A 19,602-nucleotide genomic window follows, 5' to 3' on the forward strand; every position below is an offset into this window, starting at 1 on the left:
GTCCCACCTGCCAGCAGCACCTGCTGCGGGACCCAGCCCCTCTGGGCAGCTGGGTGGGCAGGGGGGACGGCTCTTCTCTTCTCTTCTCTTCTCTTCTCTTCTCTTCTCTTCTCTTCTCTTCTCTTCTCTTCTCTTCTCTTCTCTTCTCTTCTCTTCTCTTCTCTTCTCTTCTCTTCTCTTCTCTTCTCTTCTCTTCTCTCCTCTCCTCTCCTCTCCTCTCCTCTCCTCTCCTCCAGCGGGTCCTGCTCCCTGCTGGCAGCTGCCACAGCCCTGGGGCTGTGCCTGGAGAGCTGCAGGGCTGGGCAAGCCCCGGGGAAAGCACCGAGTCGGTTTTGCAAAGCCCATGGAAGCTGTCAGGAAAGCTCGAGATAGGCAAACCCTCCCCAGGTGCTGTGGGAGCTGGGAAATGCTCCTGGTGCAAGTTCCTGATTATGAACGGGTGTAAAAACGTGCTCGACTGCTGTCCCACTGCAGACTTTCCTAAACGAGGACATCAGAGGCTGAAATTCCATGATGGAGAGCCTGTGGATCCTTCTGCACACGCCAGCATGGCAAAGGTTTGGAAACCTGCTGAGGATTAAGAGGAGAATCACTAATCTGGAGTTTAAGGCTCCGTGGGGCCCTTCATTAGGAACTTTCCTCCTCAGGAGCTTTATAAACTTCTGGATCCAGCTGCCCAGATAAGTCTTGAAGACAGAAATTACTGTGTCAGCGAGGAGGAAGGATTAGAGATAACAGGGAATTAATACTGAAATGCATATGCTATAAATATAACAGGATTACACTGGAGTTATGTAAAAGCCCTTTTCCTTCCCCGAGTCTCCTTGGGTGGGCAGGGCTCTGCTGGGCAGGTGGGCAATCCCCTGAGGTTCTGCCTTCACCTGTGGCTCCCAGGGCATCTGTTCTTGTCATCCTAACAGGGCACAGGGAATGGCTTCAAACTGGCAGCGTTCAGGGGGAGATGGGCAGGGATTGTTCCCTGGCAGGGTGGGCAGGCCCTGGCACAGGTGCCCAGAGCAGCTGGGGCTGCCCCTGCATCCCTGGCAGTGCCCAAGGCCGGGCTGGACCCTGGGGCTGGAGGGCCTGGGGCAGTGGGAGGTGCCCCTGCCATGGCTGGGGGGTCTCTAAGCCCCTTCCCAGCCAACCCCACTCCCCTCAGTCCCAGATCTCCCTCCTGCCCCCCTCACCGTAGGTGCAGGCACAGCCCCAGCCCTGCCCTGTCCTTGGGAACCCCTCCCCTGCCCTGGGGCAGCCCCCAGCCCCTCCTGGGGCAGGAGGGGTCCCTTGGAGCACTCTGCTCCAGCTGCCCTCCTGGATTTCGGGGCTGCTTGTTCCCTGCCTGGAAATGAATATTCTCAGGCCTGTTTTTGCCCATTTCCTCCTCATTCCAGGGCTTAGCAGAGGCTCTGGCTCACGGTGAGGGCTGAGAGCTGTCAGTCAGGACTTGGCCCTGCCTGCAGAGCCAACATTAACTTTGTCTGAGGGATGATAAATCCCGGGCTCCTACAGCACGGTGCTGAACTTGGAAAATGAAGCATTTAAACCACAATATTGCAGTCAAATTGCTGGTGAAAATCTCTTCATGTTGGCAGTGGAGCTGGAGGGTCTTTGATCTCTCCCAGCTCAGATGTTGCTGCCAAAGAGACTTAAGCTTAAACTTCACTTTGTAAAATAGACTTTTTTTGATGGTTTCCTTTAAAAAAATAATCTCCTCCTAAGCTCAGGAAGCAGGGACGAGTGGGCAGCCCACAAGGAGATTTCCAACCCAAATAACGCAGGAAGGAACCACTTTCAGCTGCTTCTATTGCTTCTGTAAATCCTGGGCTCAATCCCTGGAGCAGCTGGGGGGGCATTTGAGCCCCAGGAGTGGGAATGCTGGGCTGGGGCTGGGGGCTGGCCCGGGGGTGCTGTGGAGGTGGCAGGGGCGGGGGACAGGCTGGCAGGTGGAGATGTTTCCACAGCTTTGGGGTTGGTGCTGTGCCACACCTGCCTGAGAGCTGGACTGGAGCAGCCCTGGTTTGGAAATGGTCTGGAAAGCGGCCGTGCCTCCCATCTCTGCAGCCAGGACGTGGGACAGGGCTCGTCCTCGGTCACTGGGGTGGGACTGAAGGCTCCTGCCTGAACTGAGCCCTCTGCTCATTTGCAGATGAGCTGCTATTTTTAAATCTCTCTCTCTTTTTTTTTTTCGTTTATTTTTCTATCTGTGGATGACCCTAATTTTGGCTGAGAAGCTTAGGAAAGCAAAGAATGTGAGGTTACTTTAATCTTCTTAAAGTTTGGCAGCCTGCTCCGGGCACCCTGTGCCAGGGCCTCACCGCCATGGAACCATCCCTGATTCCCAGTATCGCACCCATCCCTGCCCCGTGGCCGTGGGCAGCCTTTCCCCTTGTCTGTCACTGGTGTCTGTCATGCCGTTCATGACGAGGAGTCCCCCCCCGGCTCCCTCGGAGGCCCCTGCAGACACGGAGAGCCCTCGGCAGGTGCTGGCAATGGGAGCAAGCCCTGGTGCCAGCCTGGCACGGGGCATCCCAGAGGTGCCAGCGCTGCCCGAGGTGTCCCCATCAGCCTGGGCACCCCGAAGGCTGACCTCAAATCCCGCCGACAGACAGGAGTCTCATTTTATAAGAACGTGTAAAGATCCAAACATGGACTATTTAAGCCGGTGTTATGCAATGGGAGCTCTTTTAAGTCGTGATTTGTAAAGGCAGTTCAGATAATTTCCTGAAAGACATTCTGCTAATGATTAATTTAGAATATGTTTAATTCAAGTTAGAGAGATCAAAGAGGGAGCATTTTCCCTGTAATGCCATCCGCGGTTTCACACTTTCACCGGATTCCAGGCACCGGGGGGTGTCTGCTTTGTCCTTCCCCGCAGTTGCTCTGTGAAGATGGCAGAGGAAAGCGCTCTGCGGGCTCCGTGCTGCTCTGGGGCAGGGAAGGGAGAGGAGCCTCGGGCACATCCATCCCTGTGAGATCGGCTCAGAGGAGGGACGGGATGCTGGGGCTGTGCAGCAGCGGCTCCAGCTGGGGCTCCTTCCTTGGGCTCCAGCTGGGAAGTGTTACAAATGATCAAATCGTGAGCCAAAATTATCAAAAATTTAGCAAAGATTTATTAATTTGTCTGCGAGACCGAAGTTCGGTCTTCGAAACCACCACAGCCAAAGAGTCAGCGCCGAGCCCGGGATCGGCGCCGGGTGAACAAACACGGATCCGACCCCTCGAGTGTCGGAGTCTCCCCCGTTCACGCTCGGGGCTCCGCGCAGCGAGGTTTTGTACAGTCTATTCTGCCCGAGGCAAAGATGACCGAATATTCTCTGTGTCTCTTCACAGGATGATGCAGAGTTTGAGCTCCCGGACCCTGTGCAGGGCCGGGCCAGCAGCGGGGCCGCTCCTGCTCCTTCCAGGGCGCGCAGCTGCTGCGCGGAGCCGCAAGGGCCGGGGAAAGGGGCGCTCGGGGGGCCCTGAGAGCAGGAGGGACCCCGAGCGGGTCGGGCTGTGTCCCAGGGAGCAGGGACAGGAGAGGGAGCAGCCTCGGGACGGGCTCTGTGAGAACCCCTGGGTGCAAAGCGCGCTCCGGTGCCCGGGGCAGGGCTGCAGCCCCCGGCCCTGCAGGATTTAAAGCCGTGCGGACGCGGCGCTCGGGGCACGGGTTAGTGCTGCCCTCGGCAGGGCCGGGGCTGGTTGGGCTCGGTGGTCTCGGGGGCTTTTCCAGCCCCGGTGTCTCCCTGTGACTGCCCCTGGCACAGGCCACGCTCCGGGCTGGGGCCGGGGCTGCTCATCCCGCCGGGCGCGGCGTGCGAGGTGTGAAACCCGCTTTATTTACAGCGCAAACACATCCCTGCACCGGCGGCACCGAGCCCCGGGCTCCCGTGGGCTTCCCCCGCTGCAGTCTGCGGCTGCCGAGCGCCTGTTTGATCAGATAAGGCGCTCGTTTGATCAGACACGGCGCGCGTTCCATGTATTTGTCAGGAAGCGGTGTGTTCGTGGAAGGAAGCAGGCAGCGGTGTCAGGAGCAGCCTTTGATCGGCGGAGATGCGCGGCGGCTCCCGCACGCCGGGGCTGCCGGAGAGGGAATGGATCACCCGGGAGGGAGCTCCGGGGCAGCGGGATGGAGGCGGCAATGGCCCAAACCACGGGCCACCGGCACAGCGGCGGGGCTCTGCAGCCCCGGCCCAGCGGCAGGAGGAGGAGGGTGAGAGTTTTGGGGCTGTGGTGGCCAAACCTCTGCGCAGGAGCAGCCCGGGGGCAGAGGGGGCTGACGGCACAAACCCACCTGTGGAGACAGGTGAGGAGAGGCCGACAGGGAGCAGAGCCTGCAGGGGATGATGGTTTTCATCGGGGCGATGGTGGCCCCTGCACAGCCGGTTCAGGTGGGAAACCCGGGAGCCATCGGGGCATTCCCACCTGGGCCTGGGCGCTTTCATCCCTTCTTATGGGCCATGACCGGCTCAGGTGCCCCTCGGGTGGGATGGGAGAAGGTTCCGGAGCCGGAAATGTCGCCCCGGGAGCTGTGCGGGGTTTGGGCTGTCCTTGGTGTCGCTCCACAAGCTCCGGAGCCCTCACACACATCCCCGGGCTCTGCCCCCCGGCCCCTGTGCTGTCACTGACCCTCTTCGTCCTGCAGAGAGATGCCAAGGGCCAGTACCTGTTCGACCTCCTGTGCCACCACCTGAACCTGCTGGAGAAGGATTACTTCGGCATCCGCTTTGTAGACCCCGACAAGCAAAGGGTGAGAGAGACCCCCCCTGCCCGGGCAGGGCTGGTGCAGAACGAGCTCCGGGGCCCCTCCAGTCCCTCCTTGCCCTTAGAGCCCCGAGGCTGTGCACGGGAATCGCCGTGCAGGCACAGCTACCGATAACAGCGATCGATAACAGCGATCGATCAGCCTCGATAACAGCGATCGATAACAGCGATCGATCAGCCTCGATAACAGCCCCGTGCTGCGCTCCCCAGCGATCAGTACAAGGCACAGGACAGCCAATTCCTGCTCCGGGGCTCCTCTGCCACAGGGAGCAGCCGATGCTGAGCCAGGAGCTGGGCACGGAGCTGCTCCCTCGCTGTGGATGGGACCTTACGAGCCTCCCGCTCCCCCAGCTCCCTTCCAGGGCCACTCACCCACACCCAGAGCAGGACCCTCCTCTTCCTCATCCTCCCCGCCTTGCACAGTCACGGCTGTCTGGCGTTAATTGTCTTTTTTTCCTTGCAGCACTGGCTGGAGTTCACCAAGTCGGTTGTGAAGCAGATGCGGGGTGAGTGCTGCTGGAGGTCTGGGCAGACTCTGCTCATTCCACCTTACGTGTGTTCCCATTTTCTCGTGCCTGCCCCCTCGGGTGCCAGGAGCAGCTCCCCCAGGAGCTGTCTGGAGGGCTGGGAGCTGGGTTATCCCCACCGGCCCCACAGCCAGCGCAGGGCAGCAGCTCAGGGAGAGCAGGACAGGAGGGACGGGGTGAGGAGGTGACACTGGGCAGTGGGCAGTGGGCTGGGGGTGGGTACAGAGCCCCTGGCACTGCCCACAGCTCTGTCAGGGACCTGCCCTCGCCATGGCCCTGCAGCGAGGAGCGTCTGCCCCTCCTCACCAGGGCAGCCTGGGGGAACAGGGCAGGTGGGACCCCAGTGTGACCTGCTGGAGCAGCGTGGCGCGGGGGACAGCCCTGGCCTCTGGTGACACATGTCCCTGCTCTCTGCAGCCCAGCCCCCCTTCACCATGTGCTTCCGCGTCAAGTTCTACCCCACGGACCCCGCGGCGCTGAAGGAGGAGATCACCAGGTGAGGAGGGCACTGCCAGCAGGGGCAGGAGCACCTGGACGGGCTCCTTGTGTGGAGCCACTGGGATTCCCCAGCCAGCCCGGGTGCTTTGGGGCTGCTCCTGCTGTGGGAGGAAGGCACAGGAGCGCCCACCTGAGCTGGGTCAGCACCTGGAGCTGCTGTGCCTGGTGGGGAACCCAGGCTGAAGGTGGGCACAGGGTGCCCAGAGCAGCTGGGGCTGCCCCTGGATCCCTGGCAGTGCCCCAGGCCAGGCTGGACACTGGGGCTGGGAGCACCTGGGGCAGTGGAGGTGTCCCTGCCATGGCAGGGGTGGCACTGGATGGGCTTTGAGGTCCTTTCCTGCCTGAGCCATCCCTGGGCTCTGTGATTAAAGCCCCTGGCCTGGCCTTTGGGTGCAGTCAGTCCCAGAGCCCCGTTGCAGGGCAGAGCCCAGCCCCAGCCCCGTGACACAATCCCTGCTGCTCAGGCTGCTCCAGCCCAGAGGCAGGCACTGTCCCTGCCCCAGCACATCCCCAGCTCGGGTGTCCCTGCCGTGCTGGGCAGGGCTGGCGTGGCTGAGCCCCTGGATCCTGCAGCAGCCAGCGTGTCCCCATGCCGCCAGGAGCGCTGGGGCAGGGCTGGCAGCACGGCAGGGCTGGCAGCACAGCCTCTGCTCAGTTCTATCTTTAGGGGCTCTTCGTGCTGCTCTTCCTGCCAGCAGGAAGGACACCAGAGCCCCACGGAGCAGCTCTGGAAACTGAGCCTGGACGTGGGTCCCCAGCAGCCCTGAGCCCTGGGGGAACTGCCTGGAGCCTGCAGGGAAGGGCTCTGAGCTGGCACCTTCTGTGGGGGCCGAAGGGGCCCCTCCTCCCACGGGACCTGAGAGTCTGCAGTGCCAGGCCAGGGGGAGCGGCTGCCCAGCGCCAGGGGCCGGCTGAGGGGCATGTGGGGAGAAATCCCTCTCTGCCAGGCTGCTGGGGCCCTGCCACTGGGGCAGCCTGATCTGCTCCTGCCCACGGCAGCGGGTGCAATTCACAGAAGAGTTTCCTCCCAAAACCTGCCTAACTCTGCCTTCTGCCACCCCCTCGGGTCCAGGCTGAGGCCCCTGTGCAGGTGAGCTGCCCCTGCTTGCTGCCCTTTGAGGTGTGCCTGCAGCTGCAGCTGGAGCCTGGGCTTAAAATTCACTTCTCCCTGGTCTGACTACACTCTAATACCAAGATCTCTCTTTAATGTATTTTATCTGTGAAAATTAATGGTTTACCTCATCATAAACTCAGATTTGAGCAATGAGGCATGACCGAGGACTGCAGAGTGCAAGTCTGGTTATTTAAATTCATTTCTGAGCGCTCCATTTTGCTCCTTCGCTCATGACTTGTGTTTCACCAGCTAAAGGTTTTCCCAAACACCACATGACGCAGCCCAAAATGTTACTTAGGTTTAAATTTATTGGAATGTGTAATTTTTCCAACATAGTTTGTCCTTTAGCTGGGCACAGAGACAGGGATGGGGAGCACAGGAGGCAGCTGGCCCTGGGTGATGCAGCGAGCACGCAGGAGGGATGTGGGTGCATACACCGAGGCCTAGGACACAGAAAGCTTGGGAAAGCTGAACACCCAGGGGAAATGCAGCAGGCACTGGTGGGCTCCAGATCATGAGACCCTGGCCAGGGTCAGCCCAGCAAGGGCCGCGTTGGGCTGCTGGGGGAGAGCAGGTGTCTGGTGGCAGGTATTCCATGTCCAATGGGCTGTTTGGGTAATTTGAGCAGTGCCTAATGAAGGGACTCTCCCCCTGTGCCCAGGTACCTGGTTTTCCTGCAGATCAAGAGGGATCTGTACCACGGCCGGCTGCTGTGCAAGACGTCGGACGCGGCGCTGCTGGCTGCCTACATCCTGCAGGGTGAGGCCCTGGCACAGCAGGGACTGCCTTTCCCTGCCAGGCCCCTGCCATCCTGCGCTGGCAGCAGTGAGCAGGGCACCTGCAGTGACCGGGGCACCTGCCTGGGCTGGGCTGGGGCAGTGAGGATGGGCGCTGGGCTGGGGCAGTGAGGATGGGCGCTGGGCTGGGCCAGTGAGGATGGGCGCTGGGCTGGGGGCAGTGAGGATGGGCGCTGGGCTGGGCCAGTGAGGATGGGCACTGGGCTGGGGGCAGTGAGGATGGGCGCTGGGCTGGGGGCAGTGAGGATGGGTGCTGGGCTGGGGAGGGTGAGATGGGTGCTGGGCTGGGGGCAGTGAGGATGGGCGCTGGGCTGGGGGCAGTGAGGATGGGTGCTGGGCTGGGGGCAGTGAGGATGGGTGCTGGGCTGGGGCAGTGAGGATGGGTGCTGGGCTGGGGCAGTGAGGATGGGCGCTGGGCTGGGGGCAGTGAGGATGGGTGCTGGGCTGGGGGCAGTGAGGATGGGCGCTGGGCTGGGGAGGGTGAGATGGGCGCTAGGCTGGGGAGGGTGAGGATGGGCACTGGGCTGGGGGCAGTGAGGATGGGTGCTGGGCTGGGGGCAGTGAGGATGGGTGCTGGGCTGGGGCAGTGAGGATGGGCGCTGGGCTGGGGGCAGTGAGGATGGGCGCTGGGCTGGGGGCAGTGAGATGGGCACTGGGCTGGGGGCAGTGAGGATGGGCGCTGGGCTGGGGGCAGTGAGATGGGCACTGGGCTGGGGGCAGTGAGGATGGGCGCTGGGCTGGGCCAGTGAGGATGGGCGCTGGGCTGGGGGCAGTGAGGATGGGCGCTGGGCTGGGGGCAGTGAGGATGGGTGCTGGGCTGGGGGCAGTGAGGATGGGTGCTGGGCTGGGGGCAGTGAGGATGGGCGCTGGGCTGGGGAGGGTGAGGATGGGTGCTGGGCTGGGGGCAGTGAGGATGGGCGCTGGGCTGGGGGCAGTGAGGATGGGTGCTGGGCTGGGGAGGGTGAGGATTGGCGCTGGGCTGGGGGCAGTGAGGATGGGCGCTGGGCTGGGGGCAGTGAGGATGGGTGCTGGGCTGGGGGCAGTGAGGATGGGTGCTGGGCTGGGGGCAGTGAGGATGGGCGCTGGGCTGGGGAGGGTGAGGATGGGTGCTGGGCGCTCACCTGCGAGGCCACACCTGCACAGGGTGTCCCCAAGAGCAGCCCCTGGGCTCATCCGGCCCCTGCCCTCCTGCCTGCTCCTGCAGCTTGAGGAATTAATAAATTTGGGACGGTGACCATCTGCTGCCAGGTGACAGCCGCACAAACTGCAAAATTAATTGGATGCAGTTAATGCCTGGCAAAGGATCCCTCCAGTGGGGTGGGAGGGCATTCCTGGGCTGGCATGGAGATGGGCATGCACGCTGTGCTCTGCTCTTCCCCACTGGATCTGTCTCCCACCAGCTGAGATTGGGGACTACGACCCAGGGAAGCACCCTGAGGGCTACAGCTCCAAGTTCCAGTTCTTCCCCAAGCACTCGGAGAAGCTGGAGAGGAAAATCGCAGAGATCCACAAGTCAGAGCTGAGGTAGGGGAGCTGCGGGGTCAGTGACACCCAGAGCACCTCTGTGCCCCTTTGGGATTGTCACTCCTGTGTCACATGCAGCTGGGACCTGCTCCTGCCTCAGCCAGCATGGCCCAGGGACCTTCATGGGGACAGGGACCGAGGCACTCACAGCCCTGCTGCCCTCACCCCTCGCCAGGAACGTGAGCTGTAGAGACCTTCAGCAATCCCCACTATCCCATGGCACTGCTGGTGCCTCTGGAGCTGGGTCCTGAAGGGTTCCTGGGGATGGAAGTGGGTTTATCTTCCCAAAAACCCATCAAAGCTGGGTCCTTATGGGCCAGGGGCTGCTGCCCTCTGCCACCAAGCTCCCCTTTCCTTCCCCCCAGTGTTTGTACTGCAAATAGGGAATCCCTCCCTGAATTTGGCAGGTGCCTTTTGACCCTTGCCAGTGCTGCCAGTTCAGCGTGGCTGCTGTGGATGCAGCTGGCAGAGAGGGTGGGCCAGGCTTCAGTGCTGGGCTCCTGCTGATCCCGTAAGAATGCAATGGGAATGTGCTGTGGCTGATGCTTCATCGCTAACAGAGTCCCTGCAGCTGCCTCTCGCCTCCCTGTCTGCCATGCAATCTCTTTTTCCCTCCTGCAGTGGGCAGACACCAGCTACTTCAGAGCTGAACTTCCTCAGGAAAGCCCAGACTCTGGAGACCTACGGGGTTGACCCACACCCCTGCAAGGTAAAGCAGCTCCTGAACCCGTTCCTGAGGCTGCTGCTGGGGTTGGACTCCTCTCTGCGGCCAGTGCTGACCCGCTGAGGTGCTGGGGACTGTCCCCAGCGCATTTGTCACCTGCCAGCAGCTCTGGGGCTGCGCTCAGGGGGCTGTGCTGGGGCCATCAGCCTTGCTCAGTCTCAGCCCCATCCCTGGCCAGGGTGAGAGCACAAGGGCAGAGGGGAATGCTCTGAAACCTCCCAGGGAAGCTCTAGGAAAGTGTTTTCAGCACAGACAGCTGTGACAGGGTGGTCGATACCCTCCTGCAGAAGCAGGACTTGGGAGGAAGAACAAGGTCAGTGACGTGGCTGAAGAGGCACCAGGCATTAATCTGGCTGGGACAACCCATCCCTCTGCCCTGCCCAGCCCATAATCCAGTTTGCTGCTGGAAATGCTCTTTATTGACTGAGGATGTCACTGCCTGTGGCTCTCTGCTCCCTGGTAATCCCATCACATGCAGATGGACGTGGGATACAGAGCAAACAGAAAATTCTGCTCTCAGGCAGTGCCTGTGCTGGGGCTTTTCCCCGGGGCTTTTCCCTGGATTGTGCCACATAAACACGCAGTTGCAGTAAATCTGGGGGGGTTCCCCGTTTGTGGGCAGTTTCTGAGTACCCAAGAGGTTGCTTTGCTCTGAATTCCCTCTGAAGCAGTGGTCTTGCCAGCAGCCACCCACCCGTGACCTTTGCTGCTAGAGTCAGGTAATTGCCATCCTTTTACTTCAAGAACCTTTTGAACGTATTTGAGTTACACTAATTAGTGTTCCTATGAGGACAAACATACACTCTGTATGTCTATCAGCAGAATTTGCCTAATTCATCAAGAGCTGCTGTTAATGTGCTTAAAGGACCTGGAAGCCAAAGTTAAATGAAGCTGATTCTTCTGTTCTCTTTTCCCCCGTGGACTGTGCAGAAGTTTGGATGAGGGTTTTTCCCTCAGCAGCCACCCTCAGTTCAGTGTCCCTTAACTCAATCCTCTCTGAAGTTTTCATGGTACTCTCATAGTAGATTTCTCCCCCAAAAAACAAACACAGAGGATGATCTTCCTCTCACAGGGCTCACTGAGTCCTGGGTTGTCCTTGGTGCTTGTTTTGTATGTAAATCCCTGTAGGAATGTGTGTTTGTGTGTGAGAGAATAGCAGGGGTCCCTCTGCTTCTCTGTTTCTTGTGATGGACAGAACTTCTGGCCCGGCCAAAGAGAACCATGGAATGGTTTTGGTTGGAAAAGCCCTCAAAGGCCATCGAATCCAAACATCCCCCAAAGCCACCACTAACCATGTCCCTGAGTGCCACATCCACACATTTTTTTGAGCCCATGTGGGGACCTGTGCCCCGTGTGGCACCCCCAGGAGGACACATCCTTCTGCCGAGACTCTGCTTCCTTCCCTGGAGGCTTTCCCAGGTTTGGGGATGAGCCCAAGCCCTTTGGGCAGCCAGGCTGAGCTGTGGCTGGCTGGGGCAGAGGCACACAGGAATGTCCCTCCCGTGCCAGGCAGGAATGTCCCTCCTGTGCCAGCCTGGGGATGAGTTTGGGCTGCTCCCCTTGGTGTGCAGGTGTGGGGCTGAGGGTCAGCACTCTCTGCCTTCCTTTGGCCATTCAGCCTTGACAGCTGAGATGGACTTTGCTTCTGAGCACCCTCCAAAGCCCTCTGGGATGGATCCAAACCCCCCAGGATGGATCCAGCCAGTGCTGCTGACCCACAGCTCAGCCTGTCCCCAGGAGCCCCTGGGACTGGGCTAAGGGCTGGCACTGATTGCTGGGTTTGGACTGGCACTGGGCTGAAGGCTGGCACTGATTGCTGGGTTTGGACTGGCACTGGGCTAAGGGCTGGCACTGATTGCTGGGTTTGGACTGGCACTGGGCTGAAGGCTGGCGCTGATTGCTGGGTTTGGACTGGCACTGGGCTAAGGGCTGGCACTGATTGCTGGGTTTGGACTGGCACTGGGCTGAAGGCTGGCACTGATTGCTGGGTTTGGACTGGCACTGGGCTAAGGGCTGGCACTGATTGCTGGGTTTGGACTGGGACTGGGCTGAAGGCTGGCACTGATTGCTGGGTTTGGACTGGCACTGGGCTGAAGGCTGGCACTGATTGCTGGGTTTGGACTGGCACTGGCTAAGGGCTGGCACTGATTGCTGGGTTTGGACTGGCACTGGGTAAGGGCTGGCACTGATTGCTGGGTTTGGACTGGCACTGGGCTAAGGGCTCACACTGATTGCTGGGTTTGGACTGGCTCAGGAGTCCCTGGACTGGGCCAAAGGGCTCACACTGATTGCTGGGTTTGGACTGGCTCGGTGCCACCCGGGCACTGGCTGGGCAGGGCTCCAAGGGAGCCGAGTACAGCTGGGGGTTATCGTGTTCTGGGTTAATTGCTATATATAATATACATATATTTAGGACTTGGACGTCAGTGATCCTTGTGAGTCCCTTCTGACTCAGGATATTCTGTGATAATATACTAAATAACAAAATTAAACTATATATATTATAGTAATTATATATACCAGATAAATAGCGTATATCTATTTAATAATTATATCTATTTACACAGAGTAATATAGTTACAATATATATGTGTATATATATATATATAAAATACACATTAATTGCAGCAATTACAACATGGTATTATATTAATAGCAGGAATTCTATAAATGTCAATATGGCATTTGACGTAGACAATAACAGGTAACTGACTCACGATATTCTGTGATTAAATAACCATATTAAACTATATATATTATAGTAATTATACATACCACATAAATAGTGTATATCTATATAATAACTATATATACCTACACGGAATAATAGTTACAATATATATATATACACATAAATATATATATTTATGTATATAAATATATAATATAAAAATCTATAAAAATAAATTATGTATTTTATATATAATATGTATAAATACATATTAATTGCAATAATTATAACATGATATTATATTAACAGCAGGAATTCTATAAATGTCAAGATGACATTTAATGCAGGAATTACAGATAGCTGTGGCACCCTGCTGGCAGCGCTGGCACCCGGGGCTGGGCAGTGCCCGGCTCAGGGGCAGGGGGGACAGTGACGTGCCAGCTGTGCTGGTGGCCAGCAGCTGCACGAGCCCCGGCTGTTGCCTTGCAGGACGTGTCCGGCAACGCCGCGTTCCTGGCCTTCACCCCCTTCGGCTTCGTCGTGCTGCAGGGGAACAAGAGGGTTCACTTCATCAAGTGGTGAGTTCACCTTGTGGGGTGGTGAGTTCATTTCATCAGGTGGTGAGCTCACTGCCAGTGTGAGCTCACTTCAAGTGGTGAGTTCACTTCATCAAGTGTGAGCTCATTCCCAGTGTGAGCTCGCTGCCAGTGGTGATTGTCCCCCAGGGGCTCCCTGGGCATCCCTGGGGTGTCCGAGGGGTGGCCGAGGGGTGTCCGAGGGGTGTCCGAGGGGTGTCCGAGGGGTGTCCGAGGGGTGTCCGAGGGGTGGCCGAGGGGTGGCCGGCTGTGTGGGCACTGGGCAGTGTTTGGTGCACGCAGAGCTCTGCTGCCCCAGCTCGTTGTTCCCTACGTTTGTCCCCATTAAACTCCATCATTCCCATGTCGGCCGCATCCCAAACCCCCCCAGCCCCCGGGGGCCTTCTCAGCTGTCCCTGGGTCACTGCAGGATGCCCAGCTGTGCCTGGGCTGTGCCTGGGCTGTCCCTGGCAGCTGGCACTGCCAGTGCCCATGGGCGAGCCCCCGCTGACCCTCAGCCCCAGCCCAGGCTGTGCCCCCCTCCAGCCACGGGTTTGTGAGCCAGGGCTGCTCTCAGCGCCCTGTGGCACCTCCTGGGATGGAAAACAGGCTCTGGGAGAGCTGGGTGGGCTCTGGGCTGGGTTGGCACAGCTCCCACCTGCCTGTCCTTGTCCCTCCAGGAACGAGGTGACCAAGATGAAATTCGAAGGGAAGACTTTCTATCTGTATGTAAGTCAGAAGGAGGTGAGTGCTGCCCCTCCCCAGGACATCCTGGGCACAGGGGGCTCTCTGGGACCACGGCAGCAGCATCACCCGGCCCTGCAGGGCAGGGACGTGGGGACAGCAGCCGCAGCTCTGTGCCTCTGCTGGGATCACCTCCCTGCTCCTGCTGCTGCCCAGGTGTGGGCATTGGACCCCACAGCCCCCTTAGCCCCAGGCCAGGCCACACGGGGCCTCTGCCAGGGCCCCCTCAGCTCCTGGCCGTGCCCTCCCTCGGGTTATTCCCGAGGTGCTTCTTCATTGCCATCATCCCTCAAAGTCAGACAGGACTCCTCTGGCTGGGGTTGGCTCCCACAGGAGCAGGAATTTTTAAACCCCCCTGTGTTTCTGGCTGTCCCAAAGGCTGGGAGGTGTGGGCACATCTGCCCATCCCTCACACCAGGTGCTGCACCAGGCTGATCCCTGCACCCCAAGTGGCTCCAGAGCAGGGTCTGTCCCTGCCAGTGCCACTCTCTAGCTCTGTATACTCCACTCTTTGTCTGTGGGATGAGCACCACTCCCTGTCCTCCCCCTGACTCCCTGTTTTTCTTCTTTAGGAGAAGAAAATTGTTCTCACCTATTTTGCCCCGACACCAGAAGCCTGCAAACACCTCTGGAAGTGTGGGATCGAGAACCAGGCTTTCTACAAGTACGTGCCGCTTTGGGGGTGTGCTGCAGCCCCCGTGGGGTGGTGCCCACCTGTGCCACCAACCTGTGGGCTCCATCCAGGCACCAGGGCTGGTCACTGGCCATGTGGCACCTCATCCCAGTGGTCACTCACTGCCATTGGCCATGTAGCACCTCGTCCCAGTGGTCACTCACTGCCATGTGGCACCTTGTCCCAGTGGTCACTCACTGGCCGTGTGGCACCTTGTCCCAGTGGTCACTCACTGCCATGTGGCACCTTGTCCCAGTGGTCACTCACTGCCGTGTGGCACCTCGTCCCAGTGGTCACTCACTGCCATTGGCCATGTGGCACCTTGTCCCAGTGGTCACTCACTGCCGTGTGGCATCTCATCCCAGTGGTCACTCACTGCCATGTGGCACCTTGTCCCAGTGGTCACTCACTGCCATGTGGCACCTTGTCCCAGTGGTCACTGGCCATGTGGCACCTCATCCCAGTGGTCACTCACTGCCATGTGGCACCTTGTCCCAGTGGTCACTCACTGCCGTGTGGCACCTCATCCCAGTGGTCACTCACTGCCATGTGGCACCTCGTCCCAGTGGTCACTCACTGCCATTGGCCATGTGGCACCTCGTCCCAGTGGTCACTCACTGCCGTGTGCCACCTTGTCCCAGTGGCCCTGGCAGAGCCACCAGCCACCAAAAGCACTGGGGCCCTGGATGGGGTCTCTGCCCTCCTTTCCCAGCCCCTCTGTGCTCTTCCCTCCTCAGCAAACTCCCATCAGGAAATTATAACTAATTATTTGGGACGAAGCCCGGAATGCCAAGCAGCACCATCCTGTTCATGCCATTCTTAACCCAGGCCACTTTGTGCCTGGTAATGAGTTTTATTTTAATCAGCAAGCTGCGAGACAGAGCATGCGATGCATTCCCACCGGGAATTCTGCAATCAGCAGCTGCAATCAGCAGGTTTCACTCCTCATTACATGAACATGGAATGAAATTGCAATATTGCTTTACAAATCTCTCTTGATTAATCGTGGCAGTGGATCGCTGCTGGGTCCTGCGCCCTGCGGCTGGACCCTGGGCTGGCCTGAGGGGCTGCTGGGCACTCCTGGGGTGAGGGATCAGCTCCTGTGGGATGGGCAGGAGGTGGGATGGTCCCTCTGGTGAGAGCCCACCTGCCCAGGTGGGGCCGAGTCTGTCACCCTGCAGTTCCCAGGCTGTGAGGGGCTTTCAGATCCTGGAGAGTGCGGGTCCCTGCACACAGGTGTCAATGCTCCCAGAGCTCAGCAGGACTCTCACAGTGCTCCTGGGCTGTTGCAGGTTGGAGAAGTCGAGCCAGGTGCGGACGGTGTCCAGCAGCAACCTGTTCTTCAAGGGAAGCCGCTTCCGCTACAGGTAAATCCTGCGCAGGGAAATCCTGGCACAGGTAAATCCTGGCACAGGTAAATCCTGGAAAGGGTAAATCCTGGCACAGGTAGATACCGGCACAGGGAAATCCTGCACAGGTAAATCCCAGCACAGGTAAATCCTGCGCAGGGAAATCCTGGCAAGGGTAAATCCTGGCACAGGTAAATCCTGGAAAGGGTAAATCCCAGCACAGGTAAATCCTGCACAGGTAAATACTGGCACAGGTAAATCCTGCGCAGGGAAATCCTGCACAGGTAAATCCTGCACAGGTAAATCCCAGCACAGGTAAATCCTGCGCAGGGAAATCACAGCACAGGTAAATCCTGCACAGGTAAATCCTGCACTCGTAAATCTCAGCACAGGTAAATCCTGGCGCAGGTAAATCCCAGCACAGGTAAATCCTGGAGCAGGTAAATCCTGCACAGGTAAATCCTGGCACAGGTAAATCCCAGCACACGTAAATCCTGCACAGGGAAATCCCGCACAGGGAAATCCCGCACAGGTAAATCCTGCGCAGGGAAATCACAGCACAGGTAAATCCTGCACAGGGAAATCCCAGCACAGGTAAATCCTGCACAGGTAAATCCTGCACAGGTAAATCCCGCACAGGTAAATCCTGCACAGGGAAATCCCAGCACAGGTAAATCCTGCACAGGGAAATCCCGCACAGGTAAATCCCGGCACAGAAGCAGCTGCTGGGTGTGTTCCTGTGCGCTCCTTGGGGAGCAGCTTGGGGCTGCAGCGGCCCAGGGACATCTCAGAGTCTTCCAGAGATCCCCAATGGCAGTGCTGATCCCCCCCGGCCACCTCTGCCTCTGTCTCTGTGCCACAGAGGCCACCCCTGTCCCCAGCTCCCAGGAGAGGGTTTGGAGGGACAGGAGTGGAGGATGGGAGATCTGGGGGTACCAGGTGTGAAACAAATCACCAGTATCCCTAAATTCCCGTGCTGAGCTGCTGGAGTGAGAGCCTGGACTGGGGACATCCTGTCTACAGGATGAGGCACCCCAGCGTGTCCTCTCACCAAGGCGCACAGTGCAGGCACCCTCCTCGCTGGCAGGGCAGGACCTGGGTGCCCATGGTGTGCCCATCTCACACACCATGAGGGGAGGTGACCCCTGGTGTCCAGCATCCCATGCCAGAGCAAGCAGCAGGATTTGGTGGCAGAGGTGTCAGCTCGGGTTTCTCCATCGCCCCCATTCCCCCGGAGAAAACATTTCTGCTTTCCCCTGGAGCTGTGTGGGCAGGGGCCCAGGCCGTGCACGGGCCCTCTGTGTTCAGTCTGAAGAAGTATGCTTTGAATACACGTACCAAGCATTCTCCAGAACATCCACACCAATGTTAGTACTGGGTTATAGGTACTACTTTAACCAGGAACATGAAAAACAATCTTCCTGCAATGCTTTTCATGGTGGGCTTACTGTATATGTTACCAAACCAGGAGAAAGCAGCTGCTGTAGCTTTGATCATGATTTCATTTTACTTTTCTATGTAATTTTTTTTTTACTTCTCTTGTACCATCTCCTTTGGAATTCAAGGAGTTACTTGTAGGGAATGCTAGACGGAAAGGTGTACAGTATAAAAATATGCTGGTTTGCAGAGCACAAAATGAGATAAAATAAGAACTTATAAAATCTAGTGGAAGAAAGAATGACAGTAGCTGTGGAAGGAGCTTGGGGAATTTGTACTGGGGTGCCCACGTGGCTGCCAGAGCTGCGCTCCTGTCCTCACCTCTGCTGCTCTTGACCCACCTGCAGTGGCCGCGTCGCCAAGGAGGTGATGGAGTCCAGCGCCAAGATCAAGAGGGAGCCCCCCGAGATCCACCGGTGAGAGCCTGGGGTGGGAGTGTGGCCAGAGGCTGCTGTGAGCCCAGGGCACTGCTGTGAGCCCAGGGTGGGACTGTGACTGGGGTGGGAGCATGGTCAGAGGGTGCTGTGAGCCCAGGGAGCTGCTGTGAGCCCAGGGTGGGAGTGCGGCCAGGGTGGGAGCATGGCCAGAGGGTGCTGTGAGCCCAGGGCGCTGCTGTGAGCCCAGGGTGAGAGTGCGGCCGGGGTGGGAGCGTGGTCAGGGCACTGCCCTGTGCCCGGGGTGGGAGTGTGCCCAGGACGCTGCTGTGTGTCCACAGTAAGGGCTTTCTGTGCCTGTTCTGGCCCTGACCCTGTCCCCACTGCTGTCCCCAGGGCCGGGCTGGTGCCCAGCAGGAGCTGCCCCTCCATCACGCACGGGCCCCGGCTGAGCAGCGTGCCCCGCACCCGGCGGAGAGCCGTGCACATCTCCATCATGGAAGGTAGGACACGGGGCAGCCCTGGGGCACGCTGGGGCACAGGAACACAGGGACAGGGGCACCTGCAGGGACAGGGGCACCTGCAGGGACAGGGACACATGGACAGGGGCACCTGCAGGGACAGGGGCACACAGACACAGGAGCACACAGACACAGAGGCACACAGGGACAGGGACACACAGACACAGTGTGCACACAGACACAGGAACACACAGACAGGGGCACCTGCAGGGACAGGGACACACAGACACAGGGGCACACAGACACAGGGGCACACAGACACAGAGGCACACAGGGACAGGGACACACAGACACAGGGGCACACAGACACAGGAACACACAGACAGGGGCACCTGCAGGGACAGGGACACACAGACACAGGGGCACACAGACACAGGGGCACATGGACACCGGTGTGCACACGGACACAGGTACACAGATGCATGTACACACAATGTGTGCACAGACACTCACGCGTGTGCACACACGTGCACAATGTCGAGCTGAGGCTGCAGCCCTGGTGGCTTGTCCTCAGCAAAGCTGGTGTTCCACCAGGCTGGAGCAGGGAGGCTGCTCCTCCCCATGCTGGGGCTGTGTCAGAGGAGAATGCTGGGAAGAAGGTCTGGCAAAAGGCAAAACACTGGGAGCAGCTGTGGAGGTGCCCCACAGGGCTGGGGACATGCTGTTGGCTGTGGCTGTGCTGCTGGTGGTGGCTGTGTTACCTGCTGGTGACAGCAGTGTCCAACTCCCAGTGACGTGGCTGTTCCCTGCCCCTGGATGGGGCCAGTCCTGCCCCAGCACAGCCACCCCGATCCTGGTCCCGGTCCCAGAATGCACACAGGGACAGGGACTGTCTGCCCCATGGGCAGGATTTAATTCCACCAAGGGATCCCTGGGTCGGTGGCTGGGCCAGTTTTGCGGATGGAAGCAGACAGGGTCACCTCTGCCACCCAGTTCCATGTGACAGCCTGTCCCCCAGATGCCGCTGGGAAGCAGCCAGTGCATTAAATCACCTCCCACCATAAATCACCCCGAGCTGGTTCCACCCCTTTGCTTTTCCTCACTCTCACCTCAGCTCGGTCCCGTGGGAACGCGGGTGCCCAAAATAGCGCTGAGCCCAGGGCCGGCAGCAGTGCCGCTCTCAGAGCCGTCCCCGCGCTCCCCGTGTCCCTGTGCCACCATGGTGAAGTGCCTGGTAAGGATCAAGACCCGGGTCAGCGTGCACCTGTGGCTCATCAACCACTGCTGCCGGGCGGTGCGGGTGCGGGTGCTGGCGCTGGGGCCGCGGCTGCTGTCCCGGGCCCTGGGCATCCTGCCCCTGCTCCCCGCTGCCCCCGGCCTCCACGATCCCT

At 59.0% G+C, this 19,602-nt stretch overlaps 1 protein-coding gene across 2 annotated transcripts in view; it reads left to right on the top strand.

Annotated features, from left to right (window-relative positions):
• The window catches only part of FRMD5 (FERM domain containing 5), a 65,858-nt gene that overhangs the window by 41,886 nt on the left and 4,370 nt on the right, over positions 1-19,602 (top strand). For both annotated transcript variants that reach the window (XM_036389426.1, XM_036389427.1), the window contains exons 2-13: positions 4,625-4,729; positions 5,207-5,249; positions 5,688-5,766; positions 7,544-7,641; positions 9,080-9,203; positions 9,825-9,912; positions 13,088-13,176; positions 13,854-13,917; positions 14,490-14,581; positions 15,883-15,957; positions 17,724-17,792; positions 18,147-18,253. In XM_036389426.1, coding sequence (XP_036245319.1) covers positions 4,625-4,729; positions 5,207-5,249; positions 5,688-5,766; positions 7,544-7,641; positions 9,080-9,203; positions 9,825-9,912; positions 13,088-13,176; positions 13,854-13,917; positions 14,490-14,581; positions 15,883-15,957; positions 17,724-17,792; positions 18,147-18,253 — 1,033 coding nt within the window. The remainder of the gene's footprint in view (positions 1-4,624; positions 4,730-5,206; positions 5,250-5,687; positions 5,767-7,543; positions 7,642-9,079; positions 9,204-9,824; positions 9,913-13,087; positions 13,177-13,853; positions 13,918-14,489; positions 14,582-15,882; positions 15,958-17,723; positions 17,793-18,146; positions 18,254-19,602) is intronic.

The sequence above is a fragment of the Molothrus ater genome, chromosome 13 (assembly GCF_012460135.2).
Source record: "Molothrus ater isolate BHLD 08-10-18 breed brown headed cowbird chromosome 13, BPBGC_Mater_1.1, whole genome shotgun sequence".
NCBI lineage: Eukaryota > Metazoa > Chordata > Aves > Passeriformes > Icteridae > Molothrus > Molothrus ater.